The 19,645-nt window shown below is 37.9% G+C and overlaps 1 protein-coding gene across 2 annotated transcripts in view; it reads right to left on the bottom strand.

Annotated features, from left to right (window-relative positions):
* The window catches only part of fgf16 (fibroblast growth factor 16), a 162,770-nt gene that overhangs the window by 66,157 nt on the left and 76,968 nt on the right, over positions 1-19,645 (bottom strand). Inside the window, exon 1 of one of the 2 annotated variants that reach the window (XM_039765746.1) lies at positions 14,267-14,673. The exons of the other annotated variant lie outside the window; for it this stretch is intronic. Coding sequence (XP_039621680.1) covers positions 14,267-14,522 — 256 coding nt within the window. The 5' untranslated portion in view covers positions 14,523-14,673. Of the gene's footprint in view, positions 1-14,266; positions 14,674-19,645 lie in introns of those variants that run through there. 2 annotated transcript variants of the gene reach the window in all.

Consider the following 19,645-nt stretch of genomic DNA (forward strand, 5'->3'; position numbering starts at 1 on the left):
TGAAAATTTTGTAGTAATGAGATTCTATATTTGTCGCTATAGTGCTTGATTTAACTTGCATTTGCAATCATTTCAATAGCTTCTTTTACGTTAGTTTTCAACTCCTCCTGACTACAAGTTATGCTGATGAGAATTTTTTTCAGCATTTCCTTGTGATAATATACTTTCAGTGTACGAGTGATGCCCAAATCACTACCATGCAATTGGGTGGGTGGAACTCAATGTGAAAATTATCTAAATGTAGAAGCATGCTGTGGGCAGCACAGTTATCAATCAGAAGCAGAATCTTTCTTTTCTTCTTCATATTCGCGTCTGTGGAAGATTGTTTGTCCGTTGCCAGGGTAGGGTTACCGCAGGCTCACAGCGCTGCAGCAGAGCACCGTGGAAGAAAATCCGAAAACAATGCGGTCGCGCTAGAGATCCCTGTCGTTGATGGGTGATGCAAGGAACATTATAAATCCAGGGAATAGTATTACTTGGCCACGACCCTGACTGACTGCTAAAGTACTGACATCCAACCTCATGTTTTGGGGTGCAAGACAGTGACTCACGCATCACAGTATCCTTGTTACGTTGTCACAGCCAGTTTCCCAAAATGTCTCGTGTCATCCAAGCTCGCTGGATCACTTTATACTTGCAGCGAAGGAATGTAACATGCTTAAAACACCGAGGACTGGTCGACTTGCCAATGATGAGAGGAATAACTTTGTGCCTGGCAGTAGAATTGCAGCAAAGTAGAGCTGTCAACCTTTGTTTAGATTTTTTTCCTTCTCAACATGGATCACCTTTGAGTGCTAAAGTGCGATGTGGTAGCAGCTGATAGAAGATCCCAGTCTCATCAGCAATGTAGATGTCTTCAGGCTCATAAGATGAAATGATTTTCCTGATTTCACCTGCACACCATTCGTTTGTTTTTTCAATTGGAACTGAAGATTCTTCTCCACAGATTGCTTTGGCTGCAATTCCAATGTGATCCCGAAAGCAAATTAACCAACCACAGCTGACAGTAAAATCTAATTCTAAAGTTTTGCACCCCAAAAAATGAGGCTGAGTCTAAGTACTTTAGCAAAACCAGCTGTATTCAGCTTGAAATAGGAACAGCATGGTTTTATATTGTAGCGGGATCTACCACTCCTTTCAGAGTTGTATTGGCGGCGAGCCGCTGCAGCACTGCGAGTCTGCTGTTGCCCTATCAACAGATAAACAGTCTTCCACAGACACGGTGAACGCTCTTCGGCATGTGGTCCCATTGGGGGTGATCCCAAAAGAGTTTAGAAACCTCATAACAGTGACTTTGCTTTTTCTTGAATGAGTGACACACTAATAGGAATGTTTCTTGAACGAGCATCTGCCATTTCTATAGGAGATTGACAATGAGTTAAATTCCAATGGATGTTTTTCAGATGTTGATGAACAATAAGCAAACGGCATCACTGAAAACTACAGAAAACAAACAGCAAAAAAAAAAAAAAACAGTTTGAGGAAAGTTCAAAGAAAGAGAAATATTTACAATGTTTGTGTTTGGGGGTCGTTGTGCACAACTGAGCTGCGACCACAGAACTAACTGCTCTGTGGATGATTCATTCAGGCATTTCAAGGTCTTTTGGACACTTGCTGAATGTATTTCATACTAACGAGATTTCTCTAGACTCTGTCATATGGAGAAACATTCGGGACTGTAAAAATACTTTGTTATAATGAAAATTTCGTTGTAACGGAATTTCACCTGTATATGAACTCCTGATAATCTTAACTGTGGCAAATTAAACTATGGTGAGGGGTTAACCAATTAATGATCCACATAGTACTAAATTAAAAGCTAAAGAACTTGCAGGGATACTTGGACTGATGTTCTTCTGCATGGGCCTGGTGGCAGGTTGACCCACATAGCCCACTTACGTGTAGCTCAATCTGAAGATGCCGTGTGAGTCTAACATATGGATTTGCAACCCATATGGTGAAGGATGTGGGACTAAAGATATGCCATTCAGACCATAGCTTGAAAACTGAAGCAGCCTTATTATTAATAAAATACTGTATTATTACAGTGGAACATCAGATCACAACCATAATTCGTTCCAAAACTCTGGTTGTAAACTGAGTTGGTTGTGAACCGAAGCTATTTCCCCCACAGGATTGTATGTAAATACAATTAATCTGTTTCAGACCGTACGAACTGTATGTAAATATATATGTAAATATGTAAATATATGTAACGATTAAGCACAAATATAGTTAATTACACCATAGAATGCACAGTGTAATAGTAAACTAATGTAAAAACATTGAATAACACTGACACAAAACACCCAGGCTCCCTACTCAGCTACACACGCAGGCTCTCTCTCTCTCTCAGAACAGAGAGGAACATTTGAACAAATCCGAACTTTAATTTAAAAACCAACCACAAGCAGCCAAAAAAGTAACATTGCAGGAGATCACGCTATTAGCCTTACAGCCTGATCGCTGTACTGTACAGTAAACAATTTTTTTAAAAATGAGTTTTAAACACAGGGAAAAAAAGGAACATTTGAAAAATCTGTAATTCAATAAACCACCAAGAAAAGTAACCTTGCAACAAATCACGCTACTAACTGAAAAAATAACTTTTGAAAAATCTGTAATACAAAAAACATCAACCACCAAGAAAACTAACCTTGCATGAGTCGAGTTCTGGCATGAAGTGAGGAGGAACTGGGTGGAGAGGAGGTTACAGTTTTGAGGGAGAGTCTGGCTCCAAAATGGAGGGATGTTTTCCTTCAGGTGTTTTCTCTCTTGTGATTTCTTGGGTTTCTGGTGTTTTTAGCTGTTTAGCTGGTGGGAGTGAAAGCCTCATGCAGCCATTTCAAAAACAAAGTCCTTGTGACCCAACCCTTCGTGTTTGCCCTCCACATTACTGGCAAGTCTGGCTTTGTTTACATTGTGCTGCTTGAAAGCATGAGGGTTCTCAAACTGGTAAATGAGTAAACTGGTAAACAGTTTTTCCACCTCTTCCAGCACTTGATGCCTCTGCCTGGTTAACGCTGTAACTCCTTTTGCAACATCAGCTGCTTTAATAGATTCTTTCTACTTTAGAATCGTAGATTTTGACTTCTTGTACTCGGTGGCAAGATCAGTAAAACGAACGCCACTCTCAAACTTTTCAATAATTTCTTTCTTTACTTCGATTTCAATTTTCTTCAAAACTTTCTTCTCACCACTCTTCACTTGCTCAGAAGCCATACTTAACTGCAAAAGCACACAAAATACTGTAAAGCACAAAGAGAGCGCAGGTAAAGCACGCACGTCTGACTGAGAACAATGAACAGGGAGCGGCTTTGCTTAAATACAGTAATCGGCGAGTATGAACCAGCCAGGCAGGCAAACTTTTTGGTCGTGAACCGAGTTGTACGTGTACCGAGACGTTCGTGAACCGAGGTTCCACTGTAATTACTTTTGGTGTGTCTTGTTTTTTTTTTTTTTTATCAAATTGTGATAATGTTACTCTTCAACTACAGCAAAGAAGAGGCAAAAAGGCAAGTTCAAGAAGTATCTTTACAAAGAATTCAATTTAGGTTAATTTATGCTTTAGAATCTCTGTCAGTATGACATAACAGTTTTATATTTTCTTTTAGATTTCCTGTTGTACTGCTACTCAAATAGTGTAAAATCCACATGTGACCATCAAGACATTGTAAATACACTTAACGTTCCTGAATTAACATTAAAGCTTTTGTAATAATCAGTGTATGGAAACAAAATTTGAAATAGCTACAAGAAGCAAGAGATTGTGAATGATGAAAGATAATTAAATTTCAATATGGAATTAACTAAGTTATTTCTTCCCTCCTTAATGTTCTCTTGGTTAGTTTTATTATATGTTACGTTTAAACTTTTTTCACCATGTTGCTTAGCATGGAAACAATTTATAAGCACACTTGATTTCTATATTGGAGAAGATTATCTTAAAGGTACCTTGAGAAGATCATTACAGTTTTAAAGATATGTTTTCATCCATCTGTTTTCTCTGTGTATCTGTCCCTGTCCAATTCAGGGTCAAAGAGGCTATAATATATAATCTATATGTTTACGATGGATATAAGAAAAATATAAATATGACATTAAATACATAAGGTATATTCACAGAAGACACACAGATGTGTCTGATATTTTAGATTGTAATATAATTGATTTAAATTGAAGATCACTGTGTACAGTATAGAGAAGATGGCAATTTGGAGTATTTTATTATCATTACCACCAGTTTCTTTTTCCTGGCTTGTATTTATTTGCTTGGTTTTTTTTTGGTTTTTTTTTTAATTCAGAATGCTTGCTTTTCATATTATTTCTGTGAGCTTTGAACACTATTTATTGTTAATGTACTATTTCTCTAATTATGCTGCCATTCCCTGTACTTTACTGGTGGAGTCCAGGAGGCAGGGCCACAATGATATCACTCCTTCTGGTTTTATTTTGTTAGACACAAAACTCAGCAATGGAGCATTACGTTTACAGGAATTTACAGTGAATATTGCATTTCTTAATTATATGGTTTCTTTCTTGCAACTGGCTGCTGGATTTGTGTTTGGAACTTGTTTTTCTCAGATTGCCTTGTCAGGTCCCTTTTAGCTTATTTTGCTCTTTTCTACATTTTCATTAGTAAACACCTTATTTATAAAGATTCCTTGCTGCTATTTTTTCTACAAGTCACAATTTTATCGAAATCAGCAGATAGTTGTTGGGAACTAGCTGGTCTGCGGTGAGCCTTTTCTGGGTTGGCCAGTGAAGTTGGAGTCCCCACACTTCTCTGCTCTGTCTGATACTCCAGTTCACAACAAATGAAACTTGAGGTGAAGATTGTGTTGAACATATGTTTATAGTTATAAATAAATGTGATCTTGAGTGCTTCATATCAAAATGGTTTATAGCCATTTTAGGCAAATGGAGAAACAGTACACTTTTCTTGTGAGCAACTGCCGCAGCGAATACTGAAATATGACTTTAACAATTGTCTTTGTTAATTATTAATGATTTGTCTAATATTTTTCTGTTATTTGGTTAAATATACATTGTGTCTTTAAATATCAGTATTTTCCATGTGTGTTTGTGTGGTGCCCCATGCCAATCACTGCCAGGAACTGCCCTTTGCCCTATAAATCTGGAGGGTATCCCACAGTTTCTGGTGGCTCATTTTGAATGTGCTTAGGAGTGGTAAGTCCTTGTAATTTTTGTAAATTCAATGTCTTTGTTATTTTCTACATTTTTGTTTTTTGTTACTTTCTGCCCTCTGTTTTGACCTTGCTATTGGATTCTGTATTGAGACTTGTTTGCTTTGGATTGCCTTTTGTATTCCTGTGGAGCTTCACTATTTTGAATGAGTACTTTTGTTAAATATAAATATTTTATTTTATAAGGATTCTTGTATGTCTCTGTGTCTAGTCAGAGAAATGTGTCTGGGACTTATGTGCTTTGGGACTTTTAATCTACAATTAAATCTACAAAACGTCATATTCCAGAATGTTATTTTAAAAGCATTTAGGCAAAATACAACATATGTATTATAGTTTTTCACAAAAGTTACATTTTCGCATAATCAAAAAACACAGTTAATAAAGTTAAAAAAATAAGGTTAAAATAATACCTAATCTATTACTAATAGTTAGACTCTAAAGATTTAACTAGCAATGAAAAGAATATTTGCAGCATTTCCAGACTTTATCAATTATTGCCATGGTGCTCACTGCTCAACTACATTCAGTAATGCTGGGAGAAGGACCTCTATTAATATCTCAGATAAGGAGTGCAATTCGATAATGTTCAACAATCATTCTTCTTTAATGTGTGCTAAACATGCTGTAATTTAGCTGAAAATGTCCTTTTGGTAAAAGTTTTCTTTTTGTTTTTTTAGATCTATCGGATAGTGTAGGATTTATGACCATTGCAAATACAGTAATCCCTCCTCGATCGCGGGGGTTGCGTTCCAGAACCCCTTGCGATAGGTGAAAATCCACAAAGTAGAAACCATATGTTTGTATGGTTATTTTTATATATTTTAAGCCCTTATAAACTCGTCCACACTGTTAACATTATTAGAGCCCTCTAGACATGAAATAACACCCTTTTGTCAAAAGTTTAAACTGTGCTCCATGACAAGACAGAGATAACAGTTCTTTCTCACAATTAAAAGAATGCAAACATATCTTCCTCTTCAATGAATGCGTGTCAGGAGCAGAGAATGTCAGAGAGAGAAAGCGCTAGAGAAAAGCAAACAATCAAAAAATCAATACGTGCTTTTGGGGTTTTAAGTATGCCGAAGCACCGCGATAAAGCAGCATTTTTTAGAGGAGTGTCCGTATACTCTAGGCAAACAGCCTCTGTGCAAACAGCTACTCTGCTCACATCCCCTCCGTCAGGCGCAGAGAATGTCAAAGAGAGAGTGAGAGAGATAGAGAAAAGCAAACAATCAAGCACCGCACGGGAAGTATATCGTATATCATTGAGGAGTTTTAGTTAATACGTAATACATGCTCTGATTGGGTAGCTTCTAAGCCATCCGCCAATAGCGTCCCTTGTATGAAATTAACTGGGCAAACCAACTGAGCATGTAGCATAGATTAAAAGACTCACTGTCCGCAGAAATCCACGAACCAGCGAAAAATCCGTGATATATATTTAGATATGCTTACATTTAAAATCCGCGATGCAGTGAAGCCGCGAAAGTCGAAGCGTGATATAGAGAGGGATTACTGTACTCCTATAGCAGTCACAATGTTATTTCTGATTAACTTAAGTGGACTATTATTTTACACTACATTGTTAGTGGGTCAACTAATACTGTTCAATCAAAAGAATCCTAATACCCCCTCCATACTGTAATTCAATGATAAAATGATATTTAATATTACCTAAACTAAAAAAAAAACAAAAAAGAAAACCTCTTCTTTGGAACTGTGCGGACATTCTTTAGAATTTGGGAAGACTTCATTAATGCCTGTGTTACTGCTAAGGTCCTGTTGTTTTAATTAATACTAGCCAACCCGCGGCGTGGCATACGCCGCATAATCAGGCCGCTTTTTAAATGATTTTTAAGCACAGAGGAAAAAATAAACATTTGAAAAATCTGTAATTTAATAAACCACCAAGAAAAGTAACATTGCAACAATGCACGCTACGAACCAACATACAATTGTCCGTGACTGAAAACCGGAGAAGCGCCGTCGCGCTTTCTCCTTCCAAAGCAAAGGACGGGGTTGAACGGCGCTCGTTCAGTACGCACTGCCCGCCCCCAACTCCCTACCTGAGTCGCTGCCTGTGTACAGTCCACACGCACCTGTGAGTCACGTTGACTGTTAATTTTCCAAACACCGCCTCAGTCGGTTTCCACATTGATTTTTCATTGTTCTTTGCAGTTCCAGCTGCTTTTTTTTTATATATAATCCATCAAGTCACCCGACCATGGGGAGCTTTACAAAGGGCAGGGACGTAATCAGTGCGAGCATATGACCCGCACCTACTGGGAATTTCTTGTTCGTGGGGAACAATTGGAAGCCACGGTCTCCATCACGAATGGGGTTCAACGGCTTACCCACGCCGGGTAGACACACGTTGATCCATTCAGTGTAGCGCACGTGCAGTACCGGACATACAAGTGCATCACAGACCTGTTAATGCTCAATCTCACGTGGCTGAAAGCCACTTGTCCCTCTAAGAATTTGGACGCCGACCGCTGTTGGGTCGTGTAACTATTTAGCAGGCGGGAGTCTCGTTCATTTTCGGAAATAACCAGGCAAATCGCTCCACCAACTAAGAACTGCCATGCACCACCACCCACAGAATCGAGAAAGAGCTATCAGTCTGTCAATCCTGTCCGTGTCTGGGCCGGGTGAGGTTTCCTGTGTTGAGTCAAATGAAGCGAAAGGCTCCACACCTGGTGGTGCCCTTCCATCAATTCCTTTAAGTTTCAGCTTTGTAACCATACTCCCCTGAACCCAAAGACTTTGGATACCCGGTTGGCTGCCCGGCAGGTCATGGGAATGACGCCGCCGGATCGCCTGTTGCGGGGCCTGCATTATTGAAGCAGGTGAGACGGTAATGAAACAGAGGCACAGGGCTTATTGGTTTTTAAAGACTGTTTCCTTCATTGGGTTTTAACCAATGCACAGAACGAACCAACACACAATCGTCCGTGCGGCACTCAGGTGGAATGGGAGGAGAGGAGAAGGACATCCACTCCGCTCCCTCTGTCATGCTAGTCTGCTGATTTCTCGTTCAGTATACACTGCCTGCTCATGTGTCGTCTTTGTACAGTCCAGATGCACCTGTGACTCACGTAGACTTTTCATTGCTCTGTGCGGTTTTGGCTGCCTTTCTATATATAATCCACCAAGACACCCGACCACGGTGGGAGGGGGGTGTGTACAAAGTGCAGTAGTATCTAAGAAGACACATGTTTGTCGCGGATGCGAATTGCTGTATGTAGCGTGTAAAACAGTTTGCTATAGTGCACGCGGTCGTGCATCGTAACCGAAAACTCATTTTTTAAAGACTGCTCACTTCATTGTGTTTTAACCTCAGTTGTAAAGGAACGTTTTAAGGATCCCATGGGATACCCTCGCAAACAGTTTTACACGCCGCATATGGCGATTCGCCTCTGCGAGAAACATGCCTCTATTAACAGTCAACGTGGGTCGGAGCTGTATGTGACCTCTACGACAGACGAATATAAATGACGCCGGTTTTTCTGTGTCGTCGCGTCCGAGTTGGTGGGCGTGGCTCTGTGAGTTGCCGTCATATCCAATGGTCTTGGAGTTGGTGGGTGTGGCTCCTTCCTGCGTGTGCCATAGGTGTCTCACTTGTCAGCGGCTTAGTGAATCCACGCCCCTTCCGGCGTGCTTTCCATGGTTGTCTTGCCTTAGTGAATTAAATATATAGATGAGGTTCTATAACAACAGTGACCCACTATTTTTATTATTATTTAACTATCTGGTCTGGGTGAAGATAAGGTTTTAGTGTGGTTTATGATTACAGATTTTTATTATTTCTGTGATATATGGGATTGCTTGTTTTTCTGGTTGAATAGATTTTTCAAATCTTGTAGTTTTGTTTTACTGAAACTTATGTTTGATTGTCATACATTTCTGTTATGCATAGATATGGAACAAATAAAGCTTAAAAATTAAGATAGAATAAATGTAATAATACAAGACTAAAAGAGATGTACTTATAGCAAAAACATGGAATAACTGGAAAGTAAAAGACAAATAGGAGGCACAAGCAAGAACAAAATTATTTTAAAACACACACAAAAGGACATCATGAAAACAGCATCAGCAGTGTCACAAACAGATCAGGAAAGAGTAGACAGCTCAGCTACTGCAACCCATCTGCTTGCATACGTTAACAGCTTTAACAGCAAACAATGTGGGTTAGCAGAGCTTGTGATGGCTTACAGTTGGCGAGCTGATGTCAACACACACAAGAGGAAGTATGGAAATGCCAGCAGAGTACAACAATGAACAATAAATAAGTAATTAGTTAACTTCATAAACGTAAATAAAGCACTTAGTGAATGCCATCAAGAGTGAAACCTGAAACTGTCATCCTGGATGTTTGGAATACACTGATTGGCTGATGGTAAATATAACAATTAGTGGCATTAATCATATTGTGATTGCGCTAGGATATCACATTTTGTGACGAAAGACTTCATACTCTGGTTCAAATTACTGCACAAATTTTAAAATTCAATCATATTACCAATATGACAGAAGTCCACAAAATGTTACACAACATGACATATGGATTAAATGTTTGACTTGTCTGTTATAGACCTCAGCAGGATAGTTGCCACCTGCCACTCTAGTAACATGACTACTTTGATGCTGAAGCCATTTGCACCTCCCTGATGTGAACATACTGCTCTAAATTGCATAATCTACCCATGCTGCATACCCAGCCATCAAACCATCTGGTTCTATTTTTAGGACTTGGGCAAATATGAAATAACTGACCAAATGCAAAATATAATATACGGTAGTTAAAAAAAAAAAAAAAAACTATGAAATAAGTGTATAATCGTATATTTTCATTCCTTAAAATGTATTTCTTTAAAAGCTCAAGATAATAGTACCATTAAAAACAATACAGTATTAAGTTTAAACTATTTACATATGTATATATATTTTTTTTTTTTTTAACTTTGCCATAAAGTACTACATAATTCTTAAAATACCAAACTAAATAAGTATATTCAATTGCCAAGTCTAATTTAGTTTATACACTTGTTATTTCCTTCATATCATTGCATGCATGAAAATGTAGTCTAGGAAATAATTAGTAAAGGAAAATGAGTTCAACACTTCTAACTCCTTACATGCAAACTTAAATTCAGGTTATTCTGGTTAGTTTGAGGCAAGTTCTATTAAATGTCCAATGTTAGTTTCATGTTTGACATGTCCGACATCATGCATGTACAAACAAACTAAGATGGAGTTACATGCTATTACCTTCTGATGGCAGCACAGCTACTGGAATTGGGTTTGTTTTAGAAATTGCCAGTTTCTATTTCTGTTAACTTCCTCAGCTGAACAATTAACAGATTTTACTTTCTTTATTTAAGACACTGACCACCAAAACCAAAAATGTATGCTTCCGACATTGTGCTTTGTCTACACGGACATCATTGGACAGAAGACTTGACCTAAACTGCACAAATAGGAGTTTAAAATGTTGTTGTTTTATATGTCAATTGCACTTTCTCCTGTCTGTTCCACACTAATTAAATAACCAGTGATGTCCTAAACTATCTTGGCATGCCATTCCAAAATTACATTGTGTTTGTATTTCTGTCCCCGGCATATATCACGCCATGGTGCATGTTTACTTAAACTGTTGTCCATCCATATTGTTGCTACTTTTTAAAGCATGTATAACTGTTTTATAAACCTGTGAATGCAATCATTGCTATATAAAACTATAAATACTGTACAAAATGACACCCCGAATGCCCATTAATTTTAGTAATTGCATTAAGACATAGAGGCACTTTGTCAAACTGGAAATAAATGGCCAGGTGTTCACGCTCTTTCCCTTCCAGGCCTTCTTCAGGCCCGTCCCGTCCCCTTCCTCCCATTTACATAAGTGGTACGAGGAGCGAGCTTTACACCGAGGCCCCAGCTGTTACTGTACTCTTGACTTGCCAATTGCCTGAACCGAGTAGAAGAAATCCCTGTCCAATGCAGCTGTGTGAGGAAATGCGACCTAAGGCAGCATGTTTTTAACAAGGGAATATAAGCTACAACATCCTTACATAAAATTCATGCAGCTTCTTTTTGTTTTTTAATTTTTCTTAATGTAAACTTGTGATTTCTTAGACAGGACTTTGCTCTTCATGCATTCACCATGACATTTAGTTCCACACTGTGAAGAAGGCGTTCCTTTCACAATGTTTAAAGTTGTGACCACAAAGATTCGAATACCAGTTAACTAGTCTGCGATAGCTCATAGGAATTTGCAAGGACCATCCAGCTTTAAAATATTCCTTGCTCATTACTTGCTTTGATATGTATGCACATAGAATAGAGAAAAATGTAGACTGCTTCTTTTAGACGTTAAGGGGTACTGTCCATATACATCTAGCTCTGCAAACAACAGATTGCATTTTCATACTCAAGTCTGCATAATGTGGATTTTTCTAAAAATAAATATCTTACACGCTTGCAGTATGTAAAACATGCTATGTGATAACAAATGAATTGATAAAAGCAACTGTGAACATATCCTGCTCACCTAATTCTCATAGCATGATGCAAACAAAGATTTGCACAGACCGTGTATCCTTTTCTCTGACATGTGTAACCTCCCGATTGTTTAATGCAATACCAAAAGTAAATAAAATACACCTAGACAAAGGAACAGGGCAGACTGTCACACTGCATTTGACAAGTTCACCTAGCTTTAATTTAATAAAGCATCACTACTTTTTTCCTGCATTTGCAATATAACATATTTATTTTCCAAAGTGTCATAATGGTTTTAATTTGTGAGTTAAAAATAAAACAAGATAAAAAAGTTTACATATTAATTTGGCTTGAACCTCTAAATTTGCACTAGATGATCACATTTGTTGAATATTCCCAATATTTTAATCAAGCTAGAAATGTATATGGCAAACATCGAGGCAAGCCAGTGCTCCAGACTGAATAGAGCTTCTCTCTCTGTAACCAACCTCTCTATTTCATTAGTCTTTCTCTGGCATGATTTTGCAAACCAGGCTGCCTCATATGATGCTCACAAATGATTTCTGTCCTTCATTAGAACTATTTTAACATAACAATGCTTTAGGCAAATAAAGAACACATTGCTACTTCTGGTTTCTGGGTATCATTTAAGTAGACGTTGCTTTATTCATCTCCTAGTTCTACCTCTGGATTCATGCCAACCCTTTTATGTGAATTCATCCACGTCAAGCCTCTTAATTCCAGTTTAGGACAGAGGAAGTAAAAGCGCTACATAAATGTAATGAATTATTATTACTATAAGTATAATTATAATTGCTAAAGAATTTTGCACGTGAACCTTTTATTGTACCAGCACACAATTATTTCAGAATTCAAAGTCTTCACTTGCTTACACAATATATGTAAGAGCTCTAGAAGATGGAGCTATGTTTAATGAATACCACTTATTTAATAAGTGTCTTTAAAAGTTATTTAAGTCAGTGTCTGTAAAAATAATGTTTAATCTATAGTTTTTCAATTATTTTAAAAAGTATTGCAATTTTTTTGATTACTTAAATATGTAAAGGTATTTCAGATTGCACTAATTCAGCTCTGTAACCTGGAATAAATAAGTTGCTGTTCTTGTAATAAGAGTAGTTACATTTGTAAATGCTATAAATTGACAATACAGTGCACCTTAGGTTGGTGCTCATAATGAAAGGTCTAAATAAAATAAACAACCATATTCATGATCAGATTTAGGCAGTGGACTTTAAACTTCAAGGCTGATGATGGAGTTCGCCATTCAAACCTGTGGTGTGACACTGAGGAGTTTGCTTAACTTGCCTGTACTCCAAGTGTAAAAATCATCTCTGATCAGTTGTCACACATCCTCCTGAACCTGTAATCTGCATTGAGTAAAGGTGTCACACAAATATACGCTAACTAACAATACAGCACGTCTGACAATTTGTTTAAATGTGGCACAACTGCGTAAATGCTACTAATGACTGCTAAAGGTGCCATATCCTGTAACAGGGATAGAAAAGATAGAAAAGAAAGAAAATAAAATGGGGTTGTGCCTTGTTAAATATTTTTTTGAACTAACCCCTCTGCTATCTTAAGCAATTTATTGTTTACTGTTTCAAATGAGAAATATTGTATCTCCAAAGTAATCATTGTTGTGGAATACTAACCCATGCCAGATGTTTAAGATCAAGTAGAAGAGTTTTAACAAATATTTCAAGGATTTAAATTCCAATTTTAAAAGGAGTTTCAGAAATGAACAGGTTAGCACTGGACTGTGGAGGAAGGCACCCTGGACACTGAGAGGACACATACACTCTTTGTAGAAGGAGCTTTGGATTTGCTATAAAACAATTTCCTTAATTTTTTAAAGTGATACATCACAGAAAGAATTAACTTCTTGTTCGGTGTTTCAAAGCATTTAATGGAACCAGCACTGGTGTATTATATCTGAACTTTCATTTGAACCTGCCTTTAAGTCAGGCACTCGTTCTTAATTAAGCATTATTGAAGTTCGTAATGCTCCCTAAAATGGTTTAATAATAACTCTGAGGAAGAGACCCCTAACCCCACACACACACTTACACAAAGTAAAACATTAGTGTTTAAATTCTTGAAATTATATACGGACGAAGTCATCTCTGAATGGGACGTCACTCCATCGTGCAACTAGAAGAGAAAGTTGTTAATTGATGTTGGAAAGTACTTATTACTTTATGGTACACCGTCACTTTTGTATTTGTTCTCAGTTTTAATATTTTGCACACGTTTCTCCGTATGCCATCCTGACCTGTTCGGCATAAGCAGTAAGGTTTGGTGGAAGTTCAGTGGCTGACACAAAACGTTTTAGTTTACCTGCAAAGGACTGACGTTCTTTTCCTTTCTCGCACTAAACGCCGTCCTCACTCCTTTTTTGTTTAGTGATTATCCGCCGGCATTACACTGTTGCCACTAATCACTCTAACAGGTCATTCACAATAACGGAAGCACGCATGGCTAATACAACGCACCTACACGGTCCTAATCCCTGGCGGTCTTCTTACCGTATCGACTGTTGTCCTGACGGGTTCCGTGTACGGTAGCGTTTGGGAAAATCTCGAGATGAAACCCCGTCCTGCAGTAAAGCTGCCGTCGCCTTAAAATGCCATTCATGTGGGTGAAATCGCTATTCGATCCTTTCTGCAGCCTTCCTTCGATCTGTCCAAGTCGGTCGCTCAAAACACCCGGAGAGTCGGCCAATGTCGAAAACCCTGCAATGTCTACTTCCAGTGGCCCGTGAAAGAGACCCACCTCTGCCATTCCAATTCTCAGGCGCAGGTTGTACTAACAGGCTAAAAAAAGTTCCCTAAAACGTCCCGTTACTTAGGTGTAAATACTTTAATCTGTTCTTTACAGATTTCCCCTTTTCATTGAATCACCATGTCGCACAAAGCGGATCTGAATGTTATGAGGAAAAGCGTGCTTTATATACATTCAGCATACTCCCCTTCGAATGCCATTTTTATTTAAATAATTGACACGCCCTCCTGGCACACCGTCGTTAAACAGTCATTCTCGTGCTCGAATGAGATGTACATCCAACTCCCTCCGCTGTCATTACCTATACAAATCCTCTACAATTGTACTGTGCTTTTGTCATCAGCGAACAATCTGAAAAGAAACACACAAAAAAGTGGAAACCTTTAAGCATGGGGTGGATTATTAACATTTCTTTTTTTTTCCTATGGATATATGATGCCAGTTGCTTTGCTTCTTGTGTGTGATGGTAACTTTACCGTTTGCGAGTTCTTTCGTGCTTTCCAAACTCATTTTTGAAGCGGACTTGCGCATTCCAGACCAGAAGCGGCGGCTCTATCGGTGATAAAACGTTTTACAGCTTTGTCGAGTCAAACGGACGACGACTGCGGGTGTTTTTTTCAAACATTACAAAGCAAAAGAACGGCAAGGGGTTCTGTGTACCCTCATAAAGCTGTCTACTGTTAAGTCTAACAGACTGTGTATCGTATCGTTCTTATTTACGCCACTTTTAATTCAAGTGGAACGTCCACAGGAGACACTATTGACGTGGACAGAAGACACTCGTTTCTTCTAAAGTTTTCTACTTAAAATGTATTTTACATGGAACTAAATAGGTGGGATATTAATACCTGTAGCCTTTGTTTGTAGCTTTTTTGAACTCCCCAGTCATGTTTATACACCATCACACAGTGGATAGTACAGACTGGCATGGAATCTTGGCCCAGCCACTGATAATGGGTGGTGTGTCTGCATGGGGTTTTCTGGGGTATTCTCCCTCATTTTCTACTGCATTCCGAAGATGTGCCTGTTAAGTAAAGAGTAGATTCTAATCAGGGTGTTAGAAACTCCAGGCATATGCAGGAATGGGCACCATCATGAAGCTGGCACCCTGTTCCAGCTTAGTTTCTGCCTTGTGCCCAGTGCTTCTGGCCCTTACAGTTGTATTAGTTGGATTTGCAAATGTTATGGCAAAGTTTATACCTTTCCAGACAGATTTGTCTTTTACTGTTTATTTACTCTGGGATATGCATATAAATGCTGTATCATTTTGTACTGCACTGTTACTTTACTAATACTATATTAATTATGCTGTTCCATATTACTGCCTATATCCAATTTAAGGAATATATCACACTCCATGTCTGGGACAGGATTGACAGCACAGCTTTTTCAGTGTGCCCATGCACAGAGTACTCATTCCAGCCAAAGAATTACAGTACCAGTTTTGAACATTTAAAGACTAGTAAAGTGAAATCATCAGATTTTAAACACCAAGTTGTTTGTGCTGTTGAAAGAAATCTTCCAAATATCTCTTTCAGTAAAAGAGTAAAAAACTTGGATGATAGCTGTGGCATGTGGAATTTGACTAGTTTGGCATATGATCTTATTTCATTATACTAAGAGAATGCTTATTTTTTTACCTTTATGTTCATGATTTTGACAGGTTTGTGCATCCTTGATGAGAGTTTTACCAGTTTCACTATGCTGTCCGTTTGGCTGCAGCACACAACTTGTTATGGGTCAGTTTGTCACTGTGAAACTTAGCATTTTTATTAGAATTCTTAAATGTTAGAAACCTATTAATTGAGAAAAAGCAGTTCACAGCAACTGAATAGGATTGTCTTATCTACAGGAAGTAACCCTTTAACCTCTTTTATTTGGAACATTTTCTTTTTCAATAAAGGTTCTGTGAAATTACCAGCCCTTCCTGGCCGACTGTACTTTCAAACTTACTAGAGAGATACATTTTACAGCCTACTGCGAACTGAAGCTATTTTTTTTCCAAAAACTATTTTGCATGAAATGTGAACAAGAGTAAAAAATATTTGTTTGAAATAGAAATCCCCAACCATTTTGGAACAATGGAATAAATCACCAAATCATGGGCAAGAAGATCTGGAATGTTCACTTGCATTTACTTCAGTCAAGTGAGAACTGATGTTGCTTGTGTTATTTATAACTTTTGCCCGAGCAACACAGACCTGCTTCCAATGAGTGATCAGAGAAATGGAGCAAAGTGTGCAACCCTGAGCCAGAATGTTTTAAGAGCCATTCTCAGCAGTGCTTTTCTCGCAGTGGTTGTTGTTTATATTACTGTTATTTCATTTTAGGTTTTTTTTTTTATTTCCATACTACTTTTACCTCTCAGTTCTTTCTAGTTTACATTTATTAAGTACAGTATTTACCATTTGAGAAAGAGAGGCAGAGAGATCTTTATTGTCTTATAAAAAATTCAAGAGCACAATGAAATTCTTGTGCTGTAGTTACGGCGAGGTATAAATAAATGAAGTAAATGAAAAATAGTAGCAGAAGATAAATAACTGTAAATAAATAAAATTAATACATTAAACAAGAGTGAAAAAAGGTAATATACAGAACAATTACACATAAACCAGCAGGTGCATACAGTACACAGTGCAGGTTCTGTTTCAGAGTATATTGCTGGTGAGTCACATCAGCTACTTTTTATTTTCAGAGAATCATTTCAGTTTAGTTTCTGGCTTATCTTAAAAAAATTAACATTCAATAAAGATCAAGAAATGAATGGCATACATCCAAGGAATAAGGATTTTAGGAAAATACATAGAAGACACAGTGAGCCGCCGACAGTTACCTTGTGAACATTCTGTTAAATGTATCTCACTCATATTTTAGCCCTGTCCATTAGTTCAACAAGTAGGTAATTTACTTTTAATCTTTGGGTCTAGAGCAGGGGTCCCTCAATCCCAGTCCTGGATAGCCGCAGTGGCTGCAGGTTTTTGTTCTGACCTGGTTGCTTATTTAGAAAGCAATTCTTGCCAATAAAGCACCAACAAGCTATGAAATTAAATTAACTCTGCTATGTCAGGTCATTCTCATATCCTAGATTTTCTTTCCTTTTCTATCATGCAAATGATTTGAAGGCTAAGTAATTCTCAGTCCTTCACCTTTTTCTCTTAATTTTTCTTCCAAGTATTTAATTAAACCCAATAGTGCAGATAAATACACACAGGTGTAAATGTAAATAAGCTAAATGGAGAAATGCTGCTCTCTCTTGTCATTTGCATGTTATTGATAATAAAGAGCAATTAAAATAGCTGTTTATGACAAAATAAAGCAATAAGGGCTCAAAATCACTAAAGTGAAGCAGAAGTGTTACTTTAGCAATAAGTGCTTTTTATTAAGCAACTGGGTTGGAGCAAAAACCTGCAGCGACTGCGGCTCTCCAGGACCGTGATTGAGGACCCCTGGTCTAGAGTAATATTTCACTGGACGTTATGAATGCAAGTAAGCCACACATCCCTGATTCACTAAATAGCTGGATCTACACTAGTGTTTTTCAACCGGGGTTCCACGGAACTCAAGAATTCCATGAGTGCTAGCCAAGGATTCAGCCGAAAAAGTCCCATGATATAGGACATACTGGTGGATAATTGCACAGGGTTCCATGAGCAAGTTAACCATTCGCTCAGGGTTCCACTCCAGCGAAAAGGTTGAAAAACACAGAACTACACACTTTCTTTTTGAGTTCGATCAACTCAGGTGAACAGACAGCAGCTTTCTGCAGGCATGAAATGAAGGCTTGTTCATCAGCGTAGCTTATTGTTTAACCTTGTCTGTATGAATGTGTTTTTAGTGTGCCTCAGTCTCTTTATGGACATCTTTCTGAAAAAAATGTAAGTTTCCTTTTAAGTTTGTCAGGTTCTTCCTTTAATTAAGCTCCACAAACGTGACTGCCTACTTCAGTTATGGTCTTGCTATTGTTACAGTCTATGCTACACTTGAAGTTCTCCCAGACAAGACTTACCTATTTCTGAATAATTTTTTTCTTTGTATCCATGTTTAAAAACGTGTCCTTTCTAGTGAGCCAATGACCATTTCTCTAATTATGCTACAAATGCAAAACAGTGCATAGCTAGTAAGGCAAAAAGGAGGAACAATCAACATGCGGCTACCAGCAACTGGTTTATTTAAAAAGAGAAACAGCACACTTCTAATTGCATTTTATTCTAATTTCTTTTCAAATATGCAATTTAGTTTTTGTTTTTCAGTTACCTAGAAGTTTAGTTAGTCTTAGTGATTGGCAATAATGGATACAATGAGGCTATTAGAAATAAACTGGATACATTAGAATTAAAAGTCAAGACGGAGGTAAAAAGCTTAGGGGTAATTGTTGACTGTAATCTGAATTTTAAATCGCATATTAATCAGATCACTAGGACAGCAAGATAGACCTCTTATATCATTGAAAGATGCTGAGAAATTAGTTCACGCGTTTGTTTTCAGTCGTATAGATTACTGTAACGCACTCCTCTCAGGACTACCCAAAAAAGACATAAATCACTTGCAACGAGTGCAGAATGCAGCTGCTAGAATCCTAACTAGGAAAAGAAAATCCGAACACATTTCTCCAGTTTTGATGTTACCTGTTACACTGGTTACCTGTGTCATTCAGGATTGACTTTAAAATTCTGCTTATGGTTTATAAAGCCTTAAATAATCTCGCCCCATCTTATATATCGGAGTGTCTGACACGTTATATTCCAAATCATAACCTTAGATCCTCAAATGAGTGTCTCCTTAGAATTCCAAGAACAAAAATTAAAAGAAGTGGTAAGGCGGCCTTCTGCTGTTATGCACCTAAAATCTGGAATAGCCTGCCAATAGGAATTCGCCAGGCTGATACAGTAGAGCACTTTAAAACACTGCTGAAAACACATTACTTTAACATGGCATTTTTATAACTACACTTTAAATTAATCCTGATACTCTGTATGTTCAATTCTTCATAATAACTATTCATGGTGGCTCTAAAATCCATACTGACCCCTACTCTCTCTTCTGTTTCTTTTTCCGGTTTCTTTGTGGTGGTTTGCGCATCATGATGCTCCAACAATGAGAGATGGATTAAAAGCCAGAAGTCT

This window comes from Polypterus senegalus, chromosome 10, assembly GCF_016835505.1.
Source record: "Polypterus senegalus isolate Bchr_013 chromosome 10, ASM1683550v1, whole genome shotgun sequence".
NCBI classification, from domain to species: Eukaryota; Metazoa; Chordata; class Cladistia; order Polypteriformes; family Polypteridae; genus Polypterus; species Polypterus senegalus.